General features: G+C 36.2%; 1 protein-coding gene across 1 annotated transcript in view; it reads right to left on the reverse strand.

Moving 5' to 3' along the window:
- The window catches only part of TBX20 (T-box transcription factor 20), a 55,774-nt gene that overhangs the window by 12,827 nt on the left and 21,600 nt on the right, over positions 1-21,347 (reverse strand). Inside the window, exon 6 of the mRNA XM_070511743.1 lies at positions 19,896-19,972. Coding sequence (XP_070367844.1) covers positions 19,896-19,972 — 77 coding nt within the window. The remainder of the gene's footprint in view (positions 1-19,895; positions 19,973-21,347) is intronic.

Genomic DNA, 21,347 nt, shown 5'->3' on the forward strand with positions numbered 1-21,347 from the left:
TTTATTCTACCCATCTGAATAATCCTAATTCAGAATAATGTGATCCAAATAAAAGAATTTTTCTTATAAATTGAATGCTAAAGTCAGGAGAGAATTTGACTAGAATGTTACTTGCAGTTCTATTATAAATTATACCTATCATAAAAGATAAAATATTAAGCTTTAGGGCATCTGTATCACTCATTTAAAAGTATAACCTATTTTTAAAAATCCCTTGAACAGACTTGTTGAATCCCTTAAGTTAGACTTGTTGAAATTAAAAGATTTTCTCATTTACTAAGAGACACCAGTAAATATATTAAATGTAGAAGTTAATGGAAAGGATAATTTGGCATGGCATTGACCCTAATTAGTCAATTTGCCAACTGTCATATATTTTAATCTTTACATGCCTGCTCTCTTGTAATGTTGGACCCCTGCAGCCTTAACAGTCAATGTCAAGTACTTAAGGACTTAATTCTCTACAGTATTAGAGAGTGACTATCTTTTTTAATAACTTGGGTCATTAAGAAGTAAATCAAGTGAGCTGAGCAACCCTTAATAAAATGACAACTATAAAATACATTCAAGTTGATGTCCTTTTAGGTCTGAGCCATGTGTCATACTGCTAATATTTAAAATGAACTTAGAAAAGAATTAGGTGTTATTTTCACATGAAGAAGGAACTCGCTTCAAATACCCTAGAAAATATTTTCTCTTTGTCTAGTCATAAAGGAGTGACCATCAATGGGCCCAAATTATGGATGATGTATTTCTAAAGTATATTCTTCTTCCCATCCTATGCACATAAACTGCCAGTCCAAGCATTTGAGTTCAAAAACAAAGTGTAGTATTTGCCTCTCTAGAAGTACCCTTATATAAAATGATTTAAACATGCTTCACATACACACACAAGAAAAATCATTTTCCAGATAACACAATGAATCACTGCCTTATGAAATATTTTGGTTTTCTATAAGAAGTACATTATATCCATTTTGTCCTTGGTACATCACTGGAATCATTACTTATTCTAGTCTCTAGGAGGGAGAAAAAAGGGATTTTATCGAAGTGATTTACTTGTCTCAGGCCTGCAAGTGAACTGAAAGCAATGGCAGTTCTTATATAAAGGATGGTATAATTGAATTATTGCCTTTTAAGTGATTGAAAACTGGTGCATATCAGGGCCATCTCTTCGAAGATGTTACAAAGAGTAGACAGCCTATGTTGTTTACTTTATGTCTAATCCCTGTTTCCAGCAGAATGAAAAGTGCAAAGAATTTGTTTAGCCTGGAAGCCAATTGCGAGGATTTCTACAGTACTGTACCCTGAAAAGTAAAGGATGACTCACCTAATTGGTTAAGTGATTTAGGTATCACAAGCTACGACACTGCCTTGTAATGTTTAGTTCTGTTATATTCCAAAGCAAGAGACAGTAGTTTTGGTAGACTTACTTTGGATTTAATAGATAAATAAAGTGGGTACCATTAGTAAAGGTCGGCCTTTCTAATATGTAACACTAAATTATTTTTCAAGGCAAAGAGAGTATATTATTACCTTGGAAATCTTTAAAAGATTTCTTCTGACTACTACGTAACCATTAATTCCAAGAATAATATACATGTGAAAGGTACAATCATAGCCAGAAGGGTGGGCAAGGTAAAGAGTAGCTACAATGATTACGCTGATCCTGCCAAAATGTTCAGAATTATTTGAAGTCATTTGAACTATTTGTTCAAACCAACAAATATAAGATATTTGTTTGCTTATGTAAGATAAAAGCAAAACCAACATACTCTATCAATATTGGAACCAATTGCCCTTCTTCTGTCTCTGAAACTAGAGTGCAAATTTCTCGATGCTCAAAAAGCAAAAACTTCCCTTTTCCCTCACATTCTCCCTTGCACAACCACTATACCTAATATATTCCTCTTTTACTGCACTTACTAGATTGATGTCAATTATATGTTCACATGACTGTCTCTCCTACTACACTGTTGGCTTCTGAACCAAGGAGAGAACAATGCTTTATCTAGGCAGTGGTTCTCAAACTTTAGTGTGTGTTGTGGACTGAATGTTTGTGTCTCCCCAAAATTCATATGTTGAAATCTTAACCCCCAATGTGATGATGTTAGGAGGTGGCGTCTTTGGTAGACAATTAGGTCTTGAGAGTGGAGCCCTTAGGAATGGAGTTAGTACCCTGATTAGAAGAGACAGGAGAGCTCGTTTGGCTTTCTGCTGTTCAGTCATGTGAGGACACAGTAAGAAAATGTCTATGAACCAGCACCTTGGACTTCCCAGCTTCCAGAACTATCAGAAATAAACGTCTTTTGTTTAAGCCACTCAGTCTATGGCATTTTTGTTATAGCAGCCCAACAGACAAAGATACCGTGCATCAGAATTACCTGGAGGGCTTGTCAAAACACAAATTGTTAGCCCCACCCTAGAGTTTCTGATTTGGTAGGTCTGAGGTGTGGTGTAAGAATGTGGTTTCCAGTGTGTTTCCAGGTGATGCTGATGCTGCTGACCTGGAGGCCACACTTAGAGAGCTTATATTGGTGCCTGGCATATAATAAGTGCTCAATAAATGTTTATAGATAACAAAATTAAGTTATTGTTATTATTGAATATCAAGATCATGTGCTCCTAAAGCTGGTTACATAATCATTTTAGATGAAACTGAGAATTTCAGTTGCTATAACTTGCCATGCTGCATTTAAACCATCCCACAATATACATGTCAGGGAGAAAATTAAATAAAAATTAAATGTTCAATTTACATTCTAACTTTGTCTCCTAACTGTAGACCTGGAAAAAACTGTGTTCAGGGAGAAAATGTCAAGTCTATTAAAATCAAATCTAATTTATAGGAAACAAAATATTTTGGGGCCGGCCCCAGTGGTGCAGCGGTTAAGTTCACACATTCTGCTTCAGGAGCCCAGGGTTCGCTGGTTCTGATCCTGGGTGCGGACATGGCACCACTTGGCACGCCATGCTGTGGTAGGCATCCCACGTATAAAGTAGAAGATGGGTACGATATTAGCTCAGGGCCAGGCTTCCTCAGCAAAAAGGAGGACTGGCAGTAGTTAGCTAAGGGTTAATCTTCCTCACAAAAATAAAAAATAAAATAAATAAAATAAAGTTATTCTTGCTCATCAATTTGCTCATGTTTACATCATGTCTTACTGGGCCTTTGTAAATAACTCCTTGTCAAAATATTTTTCTAAAGATTTATGCAGATAATGTTATAAAAAACTGGAAGACAATATGTCAATATTTGTAGCTGCCACAAAGTACTTAATAAATTAAAACTTTAGATAATACAATTTGAGATGTATTATAAATTATTAATTTTAATTTGAGAACTGAAATATATTATGCAATCCATTTTGGAAGAACAAAATAACTAATCTTTTGAAAAGCTTTTAGACTTTTTTATCTTTATTTATTTGACTTAATCCTACGCGTTTTTCTTTTCAGAAGTAATATATATTTCTGGTTTTATATTATCATTACCAACTTATATAAGTAAACTATACCACTAAAAAAACCTAAACCTATTATGTTTAGTTTCCTAAGTCTTATGGCTGTGACAACGAGAACAGCCTCATGCAAAGTACAAATTACTCAGCCTCTAAATAAACTTGAGTAAATTGTGAGGCAGGGAACAAATATCCTTCAGCCACAGATAGAAGGAAAGACACAAGCAAGAAAAAAAGGAGGAGAGTTTACAACTGTAAGTCAATTGTGAATAACTCTGCTGCTCTGTCAGATTTGCAGGTGTGTTTGACGCTGTTTTGTAAAATAAATGATCCCTCTCAGAAGCTGTGGATCAGTGAGTAACATTTTAAGTGCAGAAACACAGCTTGCTAGTTAAAGGAATTTTGGGTGACTACTTCCATAATTTGAAAGAAATTTAGTTCTGTTAAAAGCCATCTCTTCCTTTTTGTGGTTGTTAACAGCCTATTTTAATTTATTAAATTAACAGATTTTATTTTAAAAGCAGACTTTAATCCAGTTACCAAACAAAATTGCTTTCATTTTATGCATGCAGACTTATACTAAGTCTGTCTTCATTGGAGATTTTTTAAAAAAAAGTTTCTTTCCTAAGAAGCTGTGCAGATTCCTTATCTGTATCTGGGCTTTGATTTACTTGTGGGCTGGGTTAGATGATCTTTGAGATTTATTATGATTCTAATGGTTATGAATCTATAAGTATATAAACAAAAGTAAAAATTTAAAATAGCTTTTTGAAAAAGTCCAGTACTAGCTGCAAAGAACCCTGGGTTCTAAGCCCAAATCTTCTACTAATCATATAACCTGGGCAAATCACTTGCACTCTCTGGGCCCTAGTTGCCTCATTGGTTAATGACAGAGGTAAACTGGATGGCTTCCCAAATAATTCTAGCCTCAAAATAAATACTTTCTGCAAAGTGAAGTTTAAATTTCTTTTGGAAGTTTAAACGCAAAATATCAGAGCATGCTTTAGTATGCATAATATAATTAAAATATTTTTCTTATGCTTTAATCTGTATTGAAGAATAAACTATATACCGATAATTAAAGATAGTCATTTTCATTTATACAAGATTGAGATATTGTATGTTGCTCAATAATCACAGAGATAAAATTCAATTTTGAACTCCTTGATTTCTGTCTCTTCATTCTGAGCAACATTGTCTTCCTGGGGCCTGTCGCTCCAAGCAGAGGTGATGCACATGTCCTCTGTCCTCCCCTATCTCAGCAGTCCTGGCCTGCTCTGGGGCTGTTACAGAATGTGGATCCCAGGGGAACATTACAGGTCAATGGAAGCAAAGGCAGATCCAGAGGGCAGAGACTATTGTTATTAGCTTTTGCCATTTTCTATCTTTAGTATTTTTACTTTAGAGTAGCTCCCCTCTCATATAGTGGCTGCCCTTAACATCTAGGTTTTTTTTTTTAGCAGACTGTATTGAAATTATATTTCGCTTTTACTTTATTATAGACACTGCAAAATCTATTTTGTAAGAGTCTCCAATACACTCAAATATAGTTGTATTTATGAAAGATTAAGGGAATTAGCAAACTAAATTATGAGCCATAACCATTTCACTATTCACTAGGCGGAAGTTTAATCTATTTATTTTCTCAGCCAGTACAGTTCCCCTCTCGATATATAGGTATTTTCCCTCCTGCCTAAATCTATTCTACTGGTTTTCTACTAAAGATAGGATATAAGAGTGATATGAGAACTTACGTTGCTGGCAATTTGGGTAACAACTATTAGATTGGATTGATCAGTTCATGACATGCATGACTTCTTCAGGAGCCCTGAATGTCAGAATTTTCTTTTTTCCAAAGCTAGCCAGAATGCTTAAGAGAAAGCTCAGATACCAGCAGATATCCTAAGCAGGGGAGGGTGAAGATGGAGAGGAGAGATGAACTAAGTGCCCAAAAGTATCCTGCAGAAAGTCTTATTCTGGACCAGACCTTAAGAAAAAAGGGATTAATATGTCCAAAATTCAAAGGTAGAGGAGGATTTTTAAAGAAATGCTTCTACTATAGGACATCTGGACAGAGTACTGAGCATGACATCCATTCAGCTCTCCCGCTGAGTCCACCGAAGTGGTGCAAGTGCCAGCTGTCTGGATAGGACCCATGATGTAGAGAAGGGAAATCCACATAATCCTCACATTTCATTTCACCCATGAATTTCCTCCTCTCTGCCTCTAAAGTTATGAGCAAAGCTTTGGGGAAACTCACTAGAATTTACTGTAGCGAGAGTCTTGGATTGTGCTCCAAGGATTACTCATTATAAGGAGGCATGAGGTACAAGAGGATCAAACGACTAATGTGGCAGAGCACTGATGCCACCTTCTTTCTGTCCCTTCACACAGAGAGGCAACAAGTCCACATAACCCTCCTCTGGGAACTGGGGATCCCCCTCTGCGCTTTCATCAGGGACAATAAGAACAAAGGAAAAAAGAAGGAACTCTTTTGGTCATTCCAGAAAAAAGACTAGCCTCTTATGTGGGAAAGAACATTAGATTGTCATCAGAGTTTGACAGCCACAGTTTATTCCAGGAGGCAATGAAGTAACAACATATTTAAGATACGGCAGGAAAGAAAATGTGAGGCAAGAATCGTATATCAAGTCAAACTGACTTTCGCAAATAAAGGCCACAGACAAACTGTCATGTTCATGCAAAAGACAAGGAATACTGGTATTGATAAGGAGATCTGATCGGTGGTTACCAGGGAAAAGGGGGGGTGGGGGGAGGGCACAGAAGGGGAAGTGGTGTACCCACAACATGACTAACAAAAATGTACAACTGAAATCTCACAAGGTTGTAATCTATCATAACATTAATAAAAAAAAAAAAAAAAAAAAAGACAAGGAATACTGGGCCCATGAGCCTTTCTTGAGGAATCTAGTAAAGAGTGAGCTTCAGACAATCAAAATGACTAGAGAGATGTTGACATAAGATATGTTAAAGAGCAGTAAATATGTATTTACTTGTAGAATGAAAACTAAACCACGGTTATAAGAATAGAGCATGCAATGACTATATATTCTGACAAGGTAGATGAAGCACAATTCTCAAAAGTGAGGGAGAATGGGGAGAGAAGATAAGAAGAATAAGGTTGTTGATTATATTTATTAATGGAGATTAAAGGGATATTACTTCAAATGAGATACTTAAAAAGGGGGAAAGGAGGAAGGAGAAAAAAGAAGTTACTAGTTAATTTCAATATTGCTTATAGTAGGGGAACCTAGAGAAAATTAGGAAGAGGAGGGGTAGGAGTTTTTAAAAGATGCTAGTGTAAAGGAAAACATTAGAACAAGAGTATGAACCTTGCTAGTTACCAAAAAAATAGTACAAAAAAGATTGCTAACAAAATAGTCCACATAGTAAAAGACTATTTATCGAAAAGGCTTGCATATCTATTTAAATATAAACAAAACAATATGATACAAGTGAACCCAAACATATTAATATATACATTACATATATATTATATTCCCACATAGTACAGATTAATATAAATTGTATGTGAAAAAAACAAGGTGAGGAATTGTGAGAGTATGTTAAAATTTACTTAAGAAAAAGAAGAATATATAAACATGTATCTTCTTTTGTTAAAAAACACAATGGAAAGATAAACAATACTTTTTTAAATGGTTATCTGTAGGAAAGAAAAGAAATATGGTGGAGGGGATAAGGATAGAATCTTGACGCCTCTGAATAAGCCAGTGTTCTGTAGATTTGTCTTGAAAACATGTAAATCGGTTATTAAATAATTATATAAGAAAATTATATATTTTTTAAATTCCAAAAAATAGAAAATACAATAAAACAAATGAGCCTAAATGTGTATCATTAGGCTAGTGGCATGACTACACAGGGGGATGATTCCAAGTGACTTTAAAACACTCTAGAATAAAATAAGGAAAAAAACCGCTAAAAACAAACGCTCTAGTAGAATCTTTAGTAGAATCTATGCTAAAGACAAAAACAATCACAGAAAGATTGCTATTTTAGTTGCCACCTGGTTAGAGATGCTGCTATGCATATTCTGAGACTGCTGTGCATCTGTAAACCATGAGAGAAAGCAAATGAGTCGTGATGGAATATTCCGGCATTCCCACTGTCATTGAGCACTAGCCTCTCAGCATGAGAGAAGAGAGATACAGGTGTGAGGCCAAAGAGGTTAGTAAAAACCTTAACACCCTGAATTTAAATGGAAAGTATTAGTATGAACTCATGTAGGATTTTATCTTTAAAGCACGTGCACATTTGTGCACACACATCCTTGAAACTGAGAGTAGAGACTGTCTCCGGAGAGGGCAATTCTGAGGGGTGGAGGGTCATATTTTACTAATTGAATGTTTGAGTACTTGATTCTTACCCATTTCAGATATATTATTTTGCCATTTTAACATGCAAATCTGAGAAATATTAGAAAAAGTATTTTCTCATTCCTTAACAGTAAACAGAATGATGTTTTAGGAGTCTTTCTAACCCCTACTTTCCCAAATGCCTTTTATATGGTTCCCTAAAGGCCCTGCAAGTCTCTAATACTCTGAAAGAGAAAAAAATTACAACCTATTTTTCAACTATTCCTCATAGCTGAGGCACAAGATTAGAAGATGAACAAAAATAACAGATCATGGAAATCTACAAGAATCTTGAAAAGTGTGCATCTCCAAGTTGTTACTTTGTCATCCTCTTTTTTCTTTCTTCTGGCTTGAACTACAGGTGTTAAAATAACCCTAAGAGCATGTCACAACTACCCTTGTAAAGACAGGAAGAATAAAGTGTTGGCAGAGACCAGATCTTGCCACCTTTGTCAACTAGCATCACCACGTGAGCCTCAAGATGAAATTCTGAGTTTCTTCGTTTTAATCCAGAAAGAGGAAAAATCATCCTTAGCAGCTAAAATTTCTGGGTAGGAGTTTTTCTTGCTTCCAACATTTCCACAGCCCCTTAAAGCTCTAAGCCAGGGATCAGCAAACTTTTTCTGTGAAGGCCAGATAGTAAATATTTTAAGCTTTGCAGGCCTTATGGTCTCTGTCAGACATCCTTAGCTCTGTCATTGTAGCATGAAAGCAGCCACATACAAGACAGAAACTGAAAAAAGTGACTGTGCTCTAATAAAACTTTATTTATAGACAATAAAATTTAATTTCATATTATTTTTGCATATCACAAAATATTATTTTTATAATTCTTTCAATCATTTGAAAATGTAAAGACCATTCTTAGCCTGTGGGCTATACCAAGCAGGTGGCAGACAGTAGTTTGCCAACACCTGCTCTAAGCTATTTACCTGATTAGGGATGGGCCCCAGTGAGCCGGCACCACTCCTAAGGAAGACCTTACTACCTCCGAAACTCCACCAGCCAGCTTAAAGCTATGTTAGAACCAAACACTTCTTTCTTTCCAGTACTGTAAGTCATTATGAAAGACCTAGAAATTATCCCCAAACTGTGAACCTCTTTAGCAGATCTGCCAAAACGCTTGCTGCTCCATAGCTTGGTGTAGATAAAACTTCTATAAATTCCCAGAATATTAGATTTACAACTTTCTTTCCTGAAGTTTCCTTCCTCATCTAAACTAATAGAGTGTCTTTGAGGTCTGAGCAAAAAGGCCTGATTCCCACTGGGCATGTGTCCAAATTTCATGTGTTTGAAAGTTTTATTCAATGCCAAGGGGGTTTAAACACATTTTATAGACTCTCGGTATGAATCCTGAACCAATATGGTGAGATAAGCTTATGTATGTAATTCTCTGCCCCACTGACATGACTGAGAAAAGAAGGGGAACTCAAGAAATTAGGGAGCGTGCCAACGACATACTTGGATATTTTAGACACAAACAGGAAAGGAGTGAGGGAAGCATCACCCAGCAGCCATTCATCAGTGTACAAGGAGGAAAGCTACCCAGGGAGGGAATAAAGGAAAAGGCCTCTGTCAGAGCTTCACCTAAATCCCACTATGGAGCAGCAGAAATGAATGCTAAAGGCAGATCTCTGAGCAGCTGATGGGGAGCAGATTCTCACGCTGCAGGAGGCGAAGAGGAAGGAATCCCATTGCAGCACTCCAGCTAGCACACGGTGGTTTTGGTCCACTGAAGGGTGAGGGCCATGACCATGACTGGCTCTGGAGGAGGGCCACGAGGTGGCTTTGCTGGGCCTGGGGAGGGAGGAGCTGATTTCTAGCTGCCGAGGCAGACAGACAGGGTAGCTTAATCAATGCAAAGTTAAAACTCCCCCTCCAAGGCTCTCTCCATCCACATGCGACAACTCCCTACCCAAACAGAATAATTATAGTTCCACATTGGCAAAATTACAATAAATTTAAATTATTTTCCCTTCTTCAGACTGCACCTGAAAGATGTAACCAAGATCCACACGCTTTTATCCAAAATTAATCTCAGTTCCTAACACAAACAGACTTCCCTTTCTATGGAGGAGCTGGAGAAAAATAGTTGAACATTATAAAACATTCAGCATTTCCAAAGAAGAAAACTAATTTTAAAGAGCACAAGAAGTGATCTCTTTTGAAACAGACTTGTTCCAAGAAACAGGGAGAAATATTTTAAGTCTAATTGGTATTTTCAAATTTTCAATGAGATTTAGGAAGACCCTGTATTAATAAAGCAAGGACCAGAGGCATGAAAAGGAAACAACTGGGAAATGAAAAAGCATACTTGAGAGTCCAGCCCGGTGGCTGAGTGGTTAAGTTAGTATGCTCTGCTTTAGCAGCCCGGGGTTTCACGGATTGGGATCCTGGGTGCAGGATCATCATGCCATCAAGGATCATCATGGCTCATCAAGCCATGCTGAGGCGGCATGCCACAGAGAGGAACTAGAAGGACCTACAGCTAGAATATACAACTATGTACGGAGGGGCTTTGGGAGAAGAAGAAGAACAAAAAAGATTGGCAACAGATGTTAGCTCACCGCTAATCTAAGAAAAAAAAAGAAGCTTGACAGTCATCATGGTAATAATAAGTATACTTGGAAATGACAAAATAATAACTACCAAATTTTAAAAGAACTCAATAAAGACAGTAAACAGAATACTGGATGCTACAGAAAACAAAATCACCAAAGGAGAAGACCCATGTAAGAAATTCTCCCAATATCAGAATAAAAAGTTAGAGAGATGAAAATTATTAAACAATAGATAAGAGAAACAGGGAATAGACTCAGGAGATGTAACATATGGATAATAGGAGTTTTAGAAGGTCTGAATAGAGCAGAGCAATTACAAGCAAAAAAGTGGAGGAGGAGAAAAAGAAGAAGAAAATCTCCCTAAGCTGAATAATGACATGAGTTTTCAATTCACAGTGCTCAGTAATATTGTAAATACTAATGAAAAAAAAACCTACAACTGAACAAATATTGGTACAGTTTCTGAATTTCAAAGAAAACTGTCTAAAAGCATTTTATCCAGACAGAGAGGGAAAAAAGGGCAAGTTTCCAACAAAGGAAAGATAGTGAGTTTAGCATCAGCTTTTATGCCACAATATTTAAAAACCAGATGACAAAGGAAGCTTGAAAGAGTTCTGAGAAAAAAGGCTGCGACCCTAATCAGGTTCGTACATAATGGCAACATATCTTCTCAGATATGCAAAAACTCCTAAAGATGACCCACATATCCCTCCTCAACCAATTACTCAGCATTTATCAACAACTGAGAATAAAGTCAGAATACAATTCCAATAATTGGAGAGAGTATAAAAGAAATGAACAGTAAACAATGAAATGAGTATAACTAGAACTAAATTTAAATGATTGTGTTTGATACATTGTGATCCTTATGTTAACACTAAGAAAACTGAAACACTAAAAAATTGAAAAAGCAGACACATGAGTAAAAACATGGATTTAAAATCCCACAGATTTTAAACAAAAATTATAGGTTGGGGGGTAGTACAAGAAAGCATCATATACTCAATATCTCCTATTGTACAAGAAAAGAAAATGTATAGTTTCATTTCTGACAAAAACAGAGAAATATCAGTTTTACTATTATGTCTTTTAGAATTTAAAAGCATAATTATTAAAAAGAAATATAAGGAACATTAGAGAAAGGACTTTGGTTTCAGACAAACTAAACTGGGCATGAAGCGCAGCTGTCCAAACCATATGAATTTGAATAATGTATTAATCTCTTTAAGCTTCAGCTCTCTCATCTACAAAATAGGGATAATAATGGTTCTTTATTATAGGATTATTTTGAAGACTAACCGAAATAAAGTGTGTAAAGTGTATAGCCCTGCCTTACACATGGTAACTGTGGAATGTTAGCCATAATAAACTGGGGGAAAAAAGAAACTTGACAAATATAACAAAAAATACCAAAGTATACAAAAAAATACCAAACATAGTTATCACAGTTCTTGGAGATGGATTAAATTTTTCCATTAAAACACAAAGACCTTACGACAAAATTTTTAACAATACAGATACTCTTTATACTATTTTAAAAAGACATATTTTTTCACACAGCTAAGTGTTTACTATGTACCGGGCACTATTCAAGGTTCTGGGGAGATAGCAGGAAACAAAAGACGAAGTCTTGGACCATTCAGTCATTGGGGGCAGTGTATTCCAGGCAGAAGGGAAATAACTATAAAGGCCCTAAGGCTGAGATGGGTCTAGGCACGTTCAAAGAAAAGTGAGCAAGAGAAAGGCAGATGAGTTTAAAGAGATAACAGGTTGGGGGAGGGGGTGAGGAAGGACGGGATGGGACAGGGTCAGATTCTACAGGACGTTTCAGACCTTGCTGGACTTTGGATTTTACTGTGAATGAGAAGATGAGTCATTGGAGAGCTCTGAGTAAGAGTGATGTGGTCTGGACATCCTTTCTTTGACAAGATTATTCTGATTAGTGTACTGAAAATGGACTTAAGAGCAGTAAGAGTGGAGGTAGAAAGATCAATTAGAAAATTAACGTAATAATCTAGGAAAGAACAGTGGAGATGGTAAGTAGTTGGACTCCTCTGGATATAGTTTGAAGGATTAGCTGACTGTTTGGATGTGGGAAGTGAGAGAAAAAGAGGAGCCAAGGATGACCCCCAGTCTTTTGGCAGGAGCAATGGGAAGGATGCAGTTGTCAGCAGCTGGGATGGGAACAGTCAGGGAAGAAGAGGTGTAGAAGAGTGTAGCTGGGCATCCTGTTTTAGATGTGCTATATGTGAGGTGCCCTTAGCAGGAGAGGGAATAGCAAAGAAATAGCCAGTCAAATCTTTGACTGTAGAGAGACCAAAACCAGAGATGTAAATTTGATAGTAGTCAGCATATAATGGCATTTAAACACATGAAACTGGATCAAATCACTCAGGGAGGAGATGCAGACTGAGAAGAGAAGAGGTCCAAGGACTAAGGCCTGGAACACATCACTGTTTATAGATGGAGGACAAGAGGAAGAATAAGGGGGATGCAGAAAGAATGGCCATGAAGTCAATTAAAAACCAGAAGAGTAAGAGGTCTTAAAAGCCAAGAGGAAAGAATGAAGGAATGGACAACTGTGTCAAATCCTGTTGATAGGTCAAGTAAGATGAGCAGTGAGAACTGACCACTAGATTTAGCAATGGGGAGGTCACTGGTGACCTAGACAAGGTTAAACCAGTGGAGTAATGGGGGTGAAAGTCTAAAAGGCAGGGTGGAAGAGACAAAGGAAGAAAGGACCTGGAGAAGAGAACACATACAACTCTTTTTAAGGAGCTTTACTATAAGACGGAGCAGAAAACTGGGAGTCAGTAACTCAGAGACAAATGGGAACAAGAGAACATGGTCTTTTCCTTAAAGAAAGAAATGTCAGGATATTTGTTTGATGATGCAAGAGAGAGGGGGATATATTGCTGTAGTGACAAATATTTTCTAAAATTAAAAAGCAAATAAAGCAAAAATTTAAAAAGCATAGCAATATAAGATCAGATGAAGTAGAATTCAAGACAAAAAGCATTAAATGGGATAGAAGTTAATGTATATTTGGCTGATAAACCATGGAACAAACTAAGAAAGTAGTTAAAGAAGTATTCCCCAAAAGAATACTGCACCCAGATGAATTTATAGGCAAGACTGTAAAATCTTCAGGTAAAGAATCACTTCTTTGCTATTTAAACTTATCCAGACAATAAAAAGAAGGAATATATTTCACTTCATTTGAACAAACTAGCAGAAACCTGATACCAAAAACAGACAGAGAAGGAAGAAGAAACAAAGTTAAATCTCTGTTATGAAGTTTGATACAAAAAGTCTTAAGTAAAATGAGTAAATTAAATACAGCAATGTATTACAAGAAAAACAGATAAATTCCAGATGGGATTTATTCCAGGAATACAAGGTTGGTTCAACATAGACAATATAACTATAATTAATCATATTGTTATTTAAAAGTAGAAAAATAATTAAAATTGTCTCAATAGATGTTAAATTATCATTTAATATAAATTGAATAACATTCAGGATAACAGAAAATTCTTAATTTAGTCATAGAAAGGTATTACCTCAATATGATAAATAATATCTATTTGAAACCAATAGCCAATGAAAACCATATATATTGATAAAACACTAGAGGCATTACTAAATAAGTCTACAGCAGGAAAAAAATGCTATCAACATTACTTTTCAGTAGTGTCCTGTGTATTTTAGTCAGTATAATAAAACAAGAAAAACACATTTTTAATGGCCTATTAGAAAGGAAAAGATGAAATTATCATTGTTGCAAATGATATAGCAATCTAACTGGAAAACTCAAGAGACTAAAAGGGAAAATTATTAAAATTAATTTTTTTAAAGTTCAGTAAAATGGCAGAATGCCAAAAACATATAGGAATCAATAGCTTTTTACAGACTAAACTAGGTAGTTTTCTAATTAAAAATTCTATTTCCAAAAGCAAGCCCTCTCCCCCGACAAAATCCTCTAGTACAGAGCTATCCAACAGAAAGGTCATGTGAGCCACATTTGTAGTTTTAAATAGTCTAGTCACTATGTTTAAAAAAACAGGTGAAATTTTAATATATTTTACAAAACCCAAAATATGTTCAAAATATTATTTCAACATCTAATTAATATTTTTAAACTATTATTGAGATATTTTCATACTAAGCCTTCAAAATCAATGTGGCTTTTTTTTTTCTACCTACAGCACATCTCAATATGGAATTGCCACATTTCAAGTCCTCACTAGCCATCTGTGGCCACTGGCTATTGAATTGGACAGTGTAGCGCTAGTAGATCTAGCTACGTGCCTAAGAAAATATGTGCGGGACTTACAAACTTGAAAATACCAAAACTTCTAAAGAACATAAGAAGAGGTCTCAGTAAAATGACGAAGACATGACATATTCCTGGAAGGAAGTCTCAATATTCTAAAGTATAAATTTCCTCCCTCAAATTATTGTATACATTCAACACAAGCCCAATCAAACTTCCAATGGCATTTTTTGGCAACTCTTGACGAAATGATTCCAAAGACTGGAAGCATAAATGTCTAAGAATATCAAGAAAATTTGAAAATGACAAGTAAAAACGGTCTGGAGTTTGGGGCTTACCCAGTGGCCTAGTGGTTAAGTTTGTGCACTCCGCTTCAGTGGCCTGGGGTTTGCCACTTTGGATGCTGGGTGCAGACCTAGCACTGCTCATCAAGCCACACTGTGGCAGTGTCCCAAATAAAATAGAGGAAGATTGGCAACAGATGTTTGCTCAGGGCCAATCTTCCTCACCAACAAAAAAAAAAAAAAAGAGGTTTGGAGTTTGCCAGATCAGGTATCTAAATATTGTCAAATATTTACATATTTTATCAATTTATAAAAATTACAACAATACAATACTGGCAGATCAAAAAAAGAAACTAAAAACTATTATAGGCAAGAAATTAGTATATGATAAAGGGGGAATTGTAAATAAGTGGGAAAGGGATATGTCCATAAATATATGATACTGGGGCCACTTATAAGAAATATACAGTGACATGTCTATTTCATATCTTACACCAAAATAAATACTACATGAATTAAAAATTTAAATAAAAAGCTAGAAAGCAATAAAGTGACAGAAAATTTTACATATTTACATATATACACTTTACATCTATACATAATTTTGGAGTAGGGAACGTCTGTTAAGATAGATATAAAGAAAGAAAACAATAGATTTGGTGATAAAATATTTATCAAAAACATAAATAAAAAGCTAATTTCAAACTGGTAAAATGATTCCAACATATGTGAACAATGAAAATACTAATACATAAATAGCTTTTGTAGAGCAATAAGAGACAGGATGAACAATCCAAAAGAAAAAAAAATGGGCTAAGGACATAAAGACGCAAATTTACAGAAGAAGATACAAATTTTCACCTATCAAATTGGCACAGATGAAAAGATGATGATCATGTTTGACAAGGGTGCAAAGAAATGGACACCCTTGACCAGGACCTGGACAGTCTCTCTTGAGGGAAACTTGACGGTATGTATGAAAAACCTCTAAAACATGTATATCTTTCCATTTATATGAGGTACCTAAACTAGGCAAATTCAGAGACAGAAATAGAATAAATATTACCAGGGGCTGTGGGGAGGAAGAATGGGGAGTTACTGTTTAATGGGTATGGATTTTCTGTGGGGGATGATGGAAACATTCTGGAAATGAATAACGGTGATGGTTGCACAACATTGTGAATTTACTTAATGCCACTAAAATGTACACTTAAAAGTGGTTAAAATGGTAAACTTTATGTTATGCATATTTTACCACAATTTTTAAAAATTCTTTTGCATGACTATAAACGTTTATTAAACCATTCTCCTACTCCTGAACACTTAAGTTTTTCCTAAATTTTTAACAAATAATAGTAACATTGTGATTAACAAAATATATGTCCTTTGACCCAGCATTTTTATTTGTTAGTATTTATCCTATGGTAATAATGAAGAATATTTGTAAAGATGATGTACATTTTCCTCCTGCACTGTGTGTAATAACAAAAAGTGGAAAACCTAAATAGCTAACATATAGGATTGGTCTAATAAATTATTGTACACAATGGAAAATTAGGCAGTCATTAAAATGTATACTACAGACATGTATCTATTGATATTAAGGGAAAAATGATTAAAAATAGTATGTGTGGTAAACTTTAAAGGAAGTAAATGTTTGTACATGCATAGGAAAGTATCTGAAAGAATATATAAGTTTTTGCCAGTGGTTATCTCTGAATGAATAGGATTTGTAAATTTTTTATGGTCTTTTTCTTGTCAGTATTTTTCCTGCAATGAGCGTGAACTCTATTTGTAAAAAAGAAAAAAAAAAAAAAAACCTAACAAAAGAATCTTAATTTTGAAGAAAACATTTAAAACCTCTCCTAGCCATTTTTTCTTTCTCCAAAGAAACACTGTGCCTTTGCTTACTGTACAAAGTGCTCCTCCCCCCCCAAAAAAAGAAAGAAAATGCCAACTGACAGACTGTCTGTAGATTATTTATTACAAGGGACCAGCAGATAATTCTTTCCCTGAACTAAATAACTATAAATTCGATTATATTCAGAAATGCCTTGGGGCTTTTGGTTTGCTTCTTAGCTGTAGGTATATGTGCAAAGTACTTCTTACTTTTGCTAATGAGATGGGTTTCCTTTTACGAATGAGGGAGATGCTGTCCCTGGAGAATAAGGCTACACATGAAGTAAGTGAGACAGTCAAGCATCTGAATGGAACCCAGTAAAATGAGAGCAAGAAAACTGTAAAGCCTTATAGAGTATCCCCAAAGCTTGTGCGATCGTAGAAAGAATAATACTGCGAGTTTAGAGGTATAAGTGAGCAGATCCAACCATAAAGGCATTTTTGTTTGGGTGTCCCACACAGTAGCTGTAAATCTGGAACAGGAAACTTGAAATCATTAAGGTCACATATTTATAACATCATATTCAATTAGGTTAGAAAAGTGCAATTTCTGTCATCATGTCATAAAAAGATGTGTTTTTCTCTCAGATCTCTTATAAGGAAAAGCTCCCTATATTGTTACAGATAGGGCTGTTTTCAATCAGTTACAAGGAGCAATTCAATTACTAGATGGTTTAGTGCAGTAACTGACTCCAGACTAATTTAATTTCTTTAGGTCTCTAAAGATCAATTGATCTGATTTGTCCCATCCCCAAAGGCTGTTTAGGAAAAATTCAGACTTAAATACCTGGAAATGAAATCCAAAACCTTGGCCAATTTCACACTACTTAGGTCATCTTGCAAACTTTCAGCTAGTCACAAAGATGCTCTCTTGGCCCTCAGACCATTGAAAGCTACTTAGTTTCACGTAGATGTGAGTGCTCCCCACATCAGGATGCTTATTCAATAAGTGGAAAATGTGGCTGCATGCATTATCAAATCTGTCGCTGCAGAGGGCAGTCAGTCTGGGCACTTGTACCTCATGAGCACATGGGCAGCTAAAGGGCTATTTTTACTCCCGGAGTAGTTTATCAAGACTATGGAAAGTAGATTTAGATGGGGTAAAAACTATGCTCATCTAATTAGTTGAGGAACTTATAATTATTTTACATTTTTAGATTTATAAAGTGCTTTCATAAATGTCATCTTACTTGGTTCTCATAATAAACCTTTGAAGTGAGCGGGGTTATTTGCTCTATTTTCTACATGAGGAAACAGACTCAGAGGTTAGGTGACTTCTCCAGTAAATGGCAGAGCCAGGGCTCTAACCTATGACTTTGTCTCCCAGTATATCATGCTCACCCCCGATCTGAGACAGAAGATATGACATACACGATAAAAACACATCACTGCTGCCCCACTGAGCCACTGTCTTTATTCTTACTTGATGCCTGACTAAAACAGAGAAAAAATTCACTGATTATAATCCCACCTGCATAAACCCAGTCTGAATCAGTGCCTCGGGCACTCCAGAAAGAGGAGTTGAAAAAGTTCATGCCTAAATGAGAGGAGCCTTTGTAAATGGACTCATTTGTTACCCACACTGCTGATACCACATTCTCACCAACTTGGGTCTCACGGCCCATTTGCCCACCTATGTCCCCCCACCATGGGAGACACTTGCCTTCTCTCTGCATTTTGCAATGACTCTTCAACCACAAACTCAGGTTTCTTTCCCTGATCTCAACACCCCCAGCCACTTGTCAAGCTCTCCAACTAATCTTACTTTTCTACTCAAATCCAACAGTTCATGCCCAACTTTCAGCCTCTTCTGCTGCCTCTCTGCCTCCCCACCGAGCCTCTGTATCTGTTCCCCCAAATCAAATTCACTTCCATTTGGGAAGGCTAATGGAAGGATCACACACATGTTGCTAAAACATGTAATTATGTCTTAGTTTGAGTTGCCAGGACAGGTTGGGGAGAAGTGCTGAGATCAGGAGTTGTGACCATGTGGTAGGTAACAAAGAGTGTGACAGGAACGTGTAGCAATTGGTAGAGAAATCACACAAAGATTTGGAGATAAGATAAACCAGAGGGCTGGTGGCTAGGGTACCCCACCTGTCACTAAAGACATCAGGCCACATGAAAGAATAAGTACAGAAGATGAATATGGTCGGAGGATCTAATGTATAAATAACATGGTGACTATAGTTGATAACACTGTATTGTATAATTGAAATTTGCTAAGAGAATAGAAGTTAAATGTTCTCACCAAAAAAAATAAATAAATAAGTACAGAAAGTTCCAAGTTACATAGTGTGTTTAAGGGATACAAAAAAATCAGTTAGGTTGAAAAATGTTCTCTTTGAAAAACACGTTTTGACATTCATATTGGGCAAACTGTGGATCTCAATACAGTCTTTACTCATCCCATAGACAGTCTCATACTGCATGAACCATTTTAATTAAGTAAAAAGTGAGGTAAGTTACAGGCACCTGATTGTCACTTGTCCTCTTAAAGGTCCTGATATCTCTCTTATTAAATATAAGCAGTCTAGGCTATAGGTGAAATATGTGCCTTGAATTAAATTACATCTACTTGTTTCAAAATTTGAAGCTACCCTTATATTCTTTGTGTTAGCAAATATATCCACTTCAGAAGGCAAAGGCTATCAAGATTTCATTTCTCTGCAGACTGCCACTAGAGACATGAAGCTTAATATCGTCAAGAGGACTGAATCTTTGATAACAAAGAAGCCTTATTTTTTTTACAGTTGAGTAAATGTCCTGACCAAAGAAATCACTCTACTCAGAGCGTACACATAGAATAGATCCAGTTGCAGCAACTGTCAAAGCTTAAGCTGTTGCATATCATATCATATATCAGGGTTTATAGCTGGAAGGAAAGGGGGTCAGAGAACTGGAGACTATATACAGTAAGATTATGGTTCTTTGGCGTCAAAAGGAGTGTGTTCTTACAAACTCACTCTTCTCTTTATCTTATCTGGACAAAAAAGTAAACAGAAAAGTCTCATTACCTCTCAATGTCAGTGAGCCTGGAGGAGTCCCGGAATCCTTTGGCAAAAGGGTTGCTATCTATTTTCAGCTTGGTTATCTAGAAAGGGAAGAATAGGTAACAAAACAATATCATTTCCAAGGTCAAGGAAATAAAATCAGAAATCAAGAGTTTCATTGGATTGGTGGTTACCAGAGGGGAAGGGGGGAGGAAGGAGGGCGAAAGGGGTGATTAGGCACACGTTGTGGTGATGGATTGTAACTAGTCTTTGGGTGGAGAACATGATGTAATCCACACAGAAATCAAAATGTAATGACATACACCTGAAATTTATATAATGTTATAAACCAATGTTACCACATTAAAAAAAAAAAACACAGGGTTCTTAGGCTCTTTAACGCATCAGAGGATGACAAATACAGCATATGTCCAGATTGGATTGATGCATTTAAAGGTGTCAGAGCCCAAATTGTGTTTCTGGCCCTGATGAGATAACAGTTTAAGAAATCAGAAAAACATTCCACTTTTAAACACATAAAGAATGTATCATAAATTGTATTATTGTTTCCAATTTTTCTCTGTCTTCCCTGTAAGAAGATTATAATCTTGTGCATTGTCATGGAACTTGAAGTAGGCCTTCTCTATGGGAGGAATATACTTCCCCATTCCTTTTATATCATGCTTGAACACGTGACTGGTTTTGGTTAGTGGAACGTGAGGGAAAGAAACACATGAGATGTCTTAGCAAAAGTTTTAAGAAACCTCCATTTTCCCTCTGTCCTTAGAATGGCATGTACCAAAGAGATACTGCTCCTTCAGCCTGGATTCTGGAATAAAGAATTCATTTGGAGCAGAAAAAAACAAAAGAAAGAACGAGTTTGTTCATTTTCTATCCTGGCACCCCAAGAATATCTTAATGTCTCTCAGCATTGTGAGAAAGGTTGACGGTGCTAGAGAAGTTCACAGAAGGGATGGATTGGGTGGGATGGTCGAGGAAGGCCTCAGAGAGAAGGAGGTATCTGAGGTCAGGTTAGCCCTGGAAAACAGGCTGGAGGTCAATGGGTACAGACAATCAGTGATGGGGGCCTTTCATGAACAGTGTGGCTTTGGTGTGAAGTATTTAAGAGAGTAGCGAAAGGCTAGGGTTTGACTGGGGAGTGGGAGAGCTGTCTAGAAGGCAGCACTGGTGGGGAACGGGGAATAAAAACATGAATATTGTCTCATGCTGACGTGGCAACATCATTTGTTAATACTATGGGCACATATATATACCATTATGCGTAAAAAGATAAAATGGCCAAATGGAAACAGCTTCGTGTTCAATACTATATTGAAATATGCAACATAAATACATGACATAAAGCTTTCAGAATATAAATTTATCCCTGTTCCCCTTTCCATCTGACTAAATTAGAATCAAATTAGTTGGTCTTTTGTTATCCTCCCTACAATGTTATTTATAGACTATATACCT

Source organism: Equus asinus, chromosome 1 (genome assembly GCF_041296235.1).
Source record: "Equus asinus isolate D_3611 breed Donkey chromosome 1, EquAss-T2T_v2, whole genome shotgun sequence".
Lineage (NCBI taxonomy): Eukaryota > Metazoa > Chordata > Mammalia > Perissodactyla > Equidae > Equus > Equus asinus.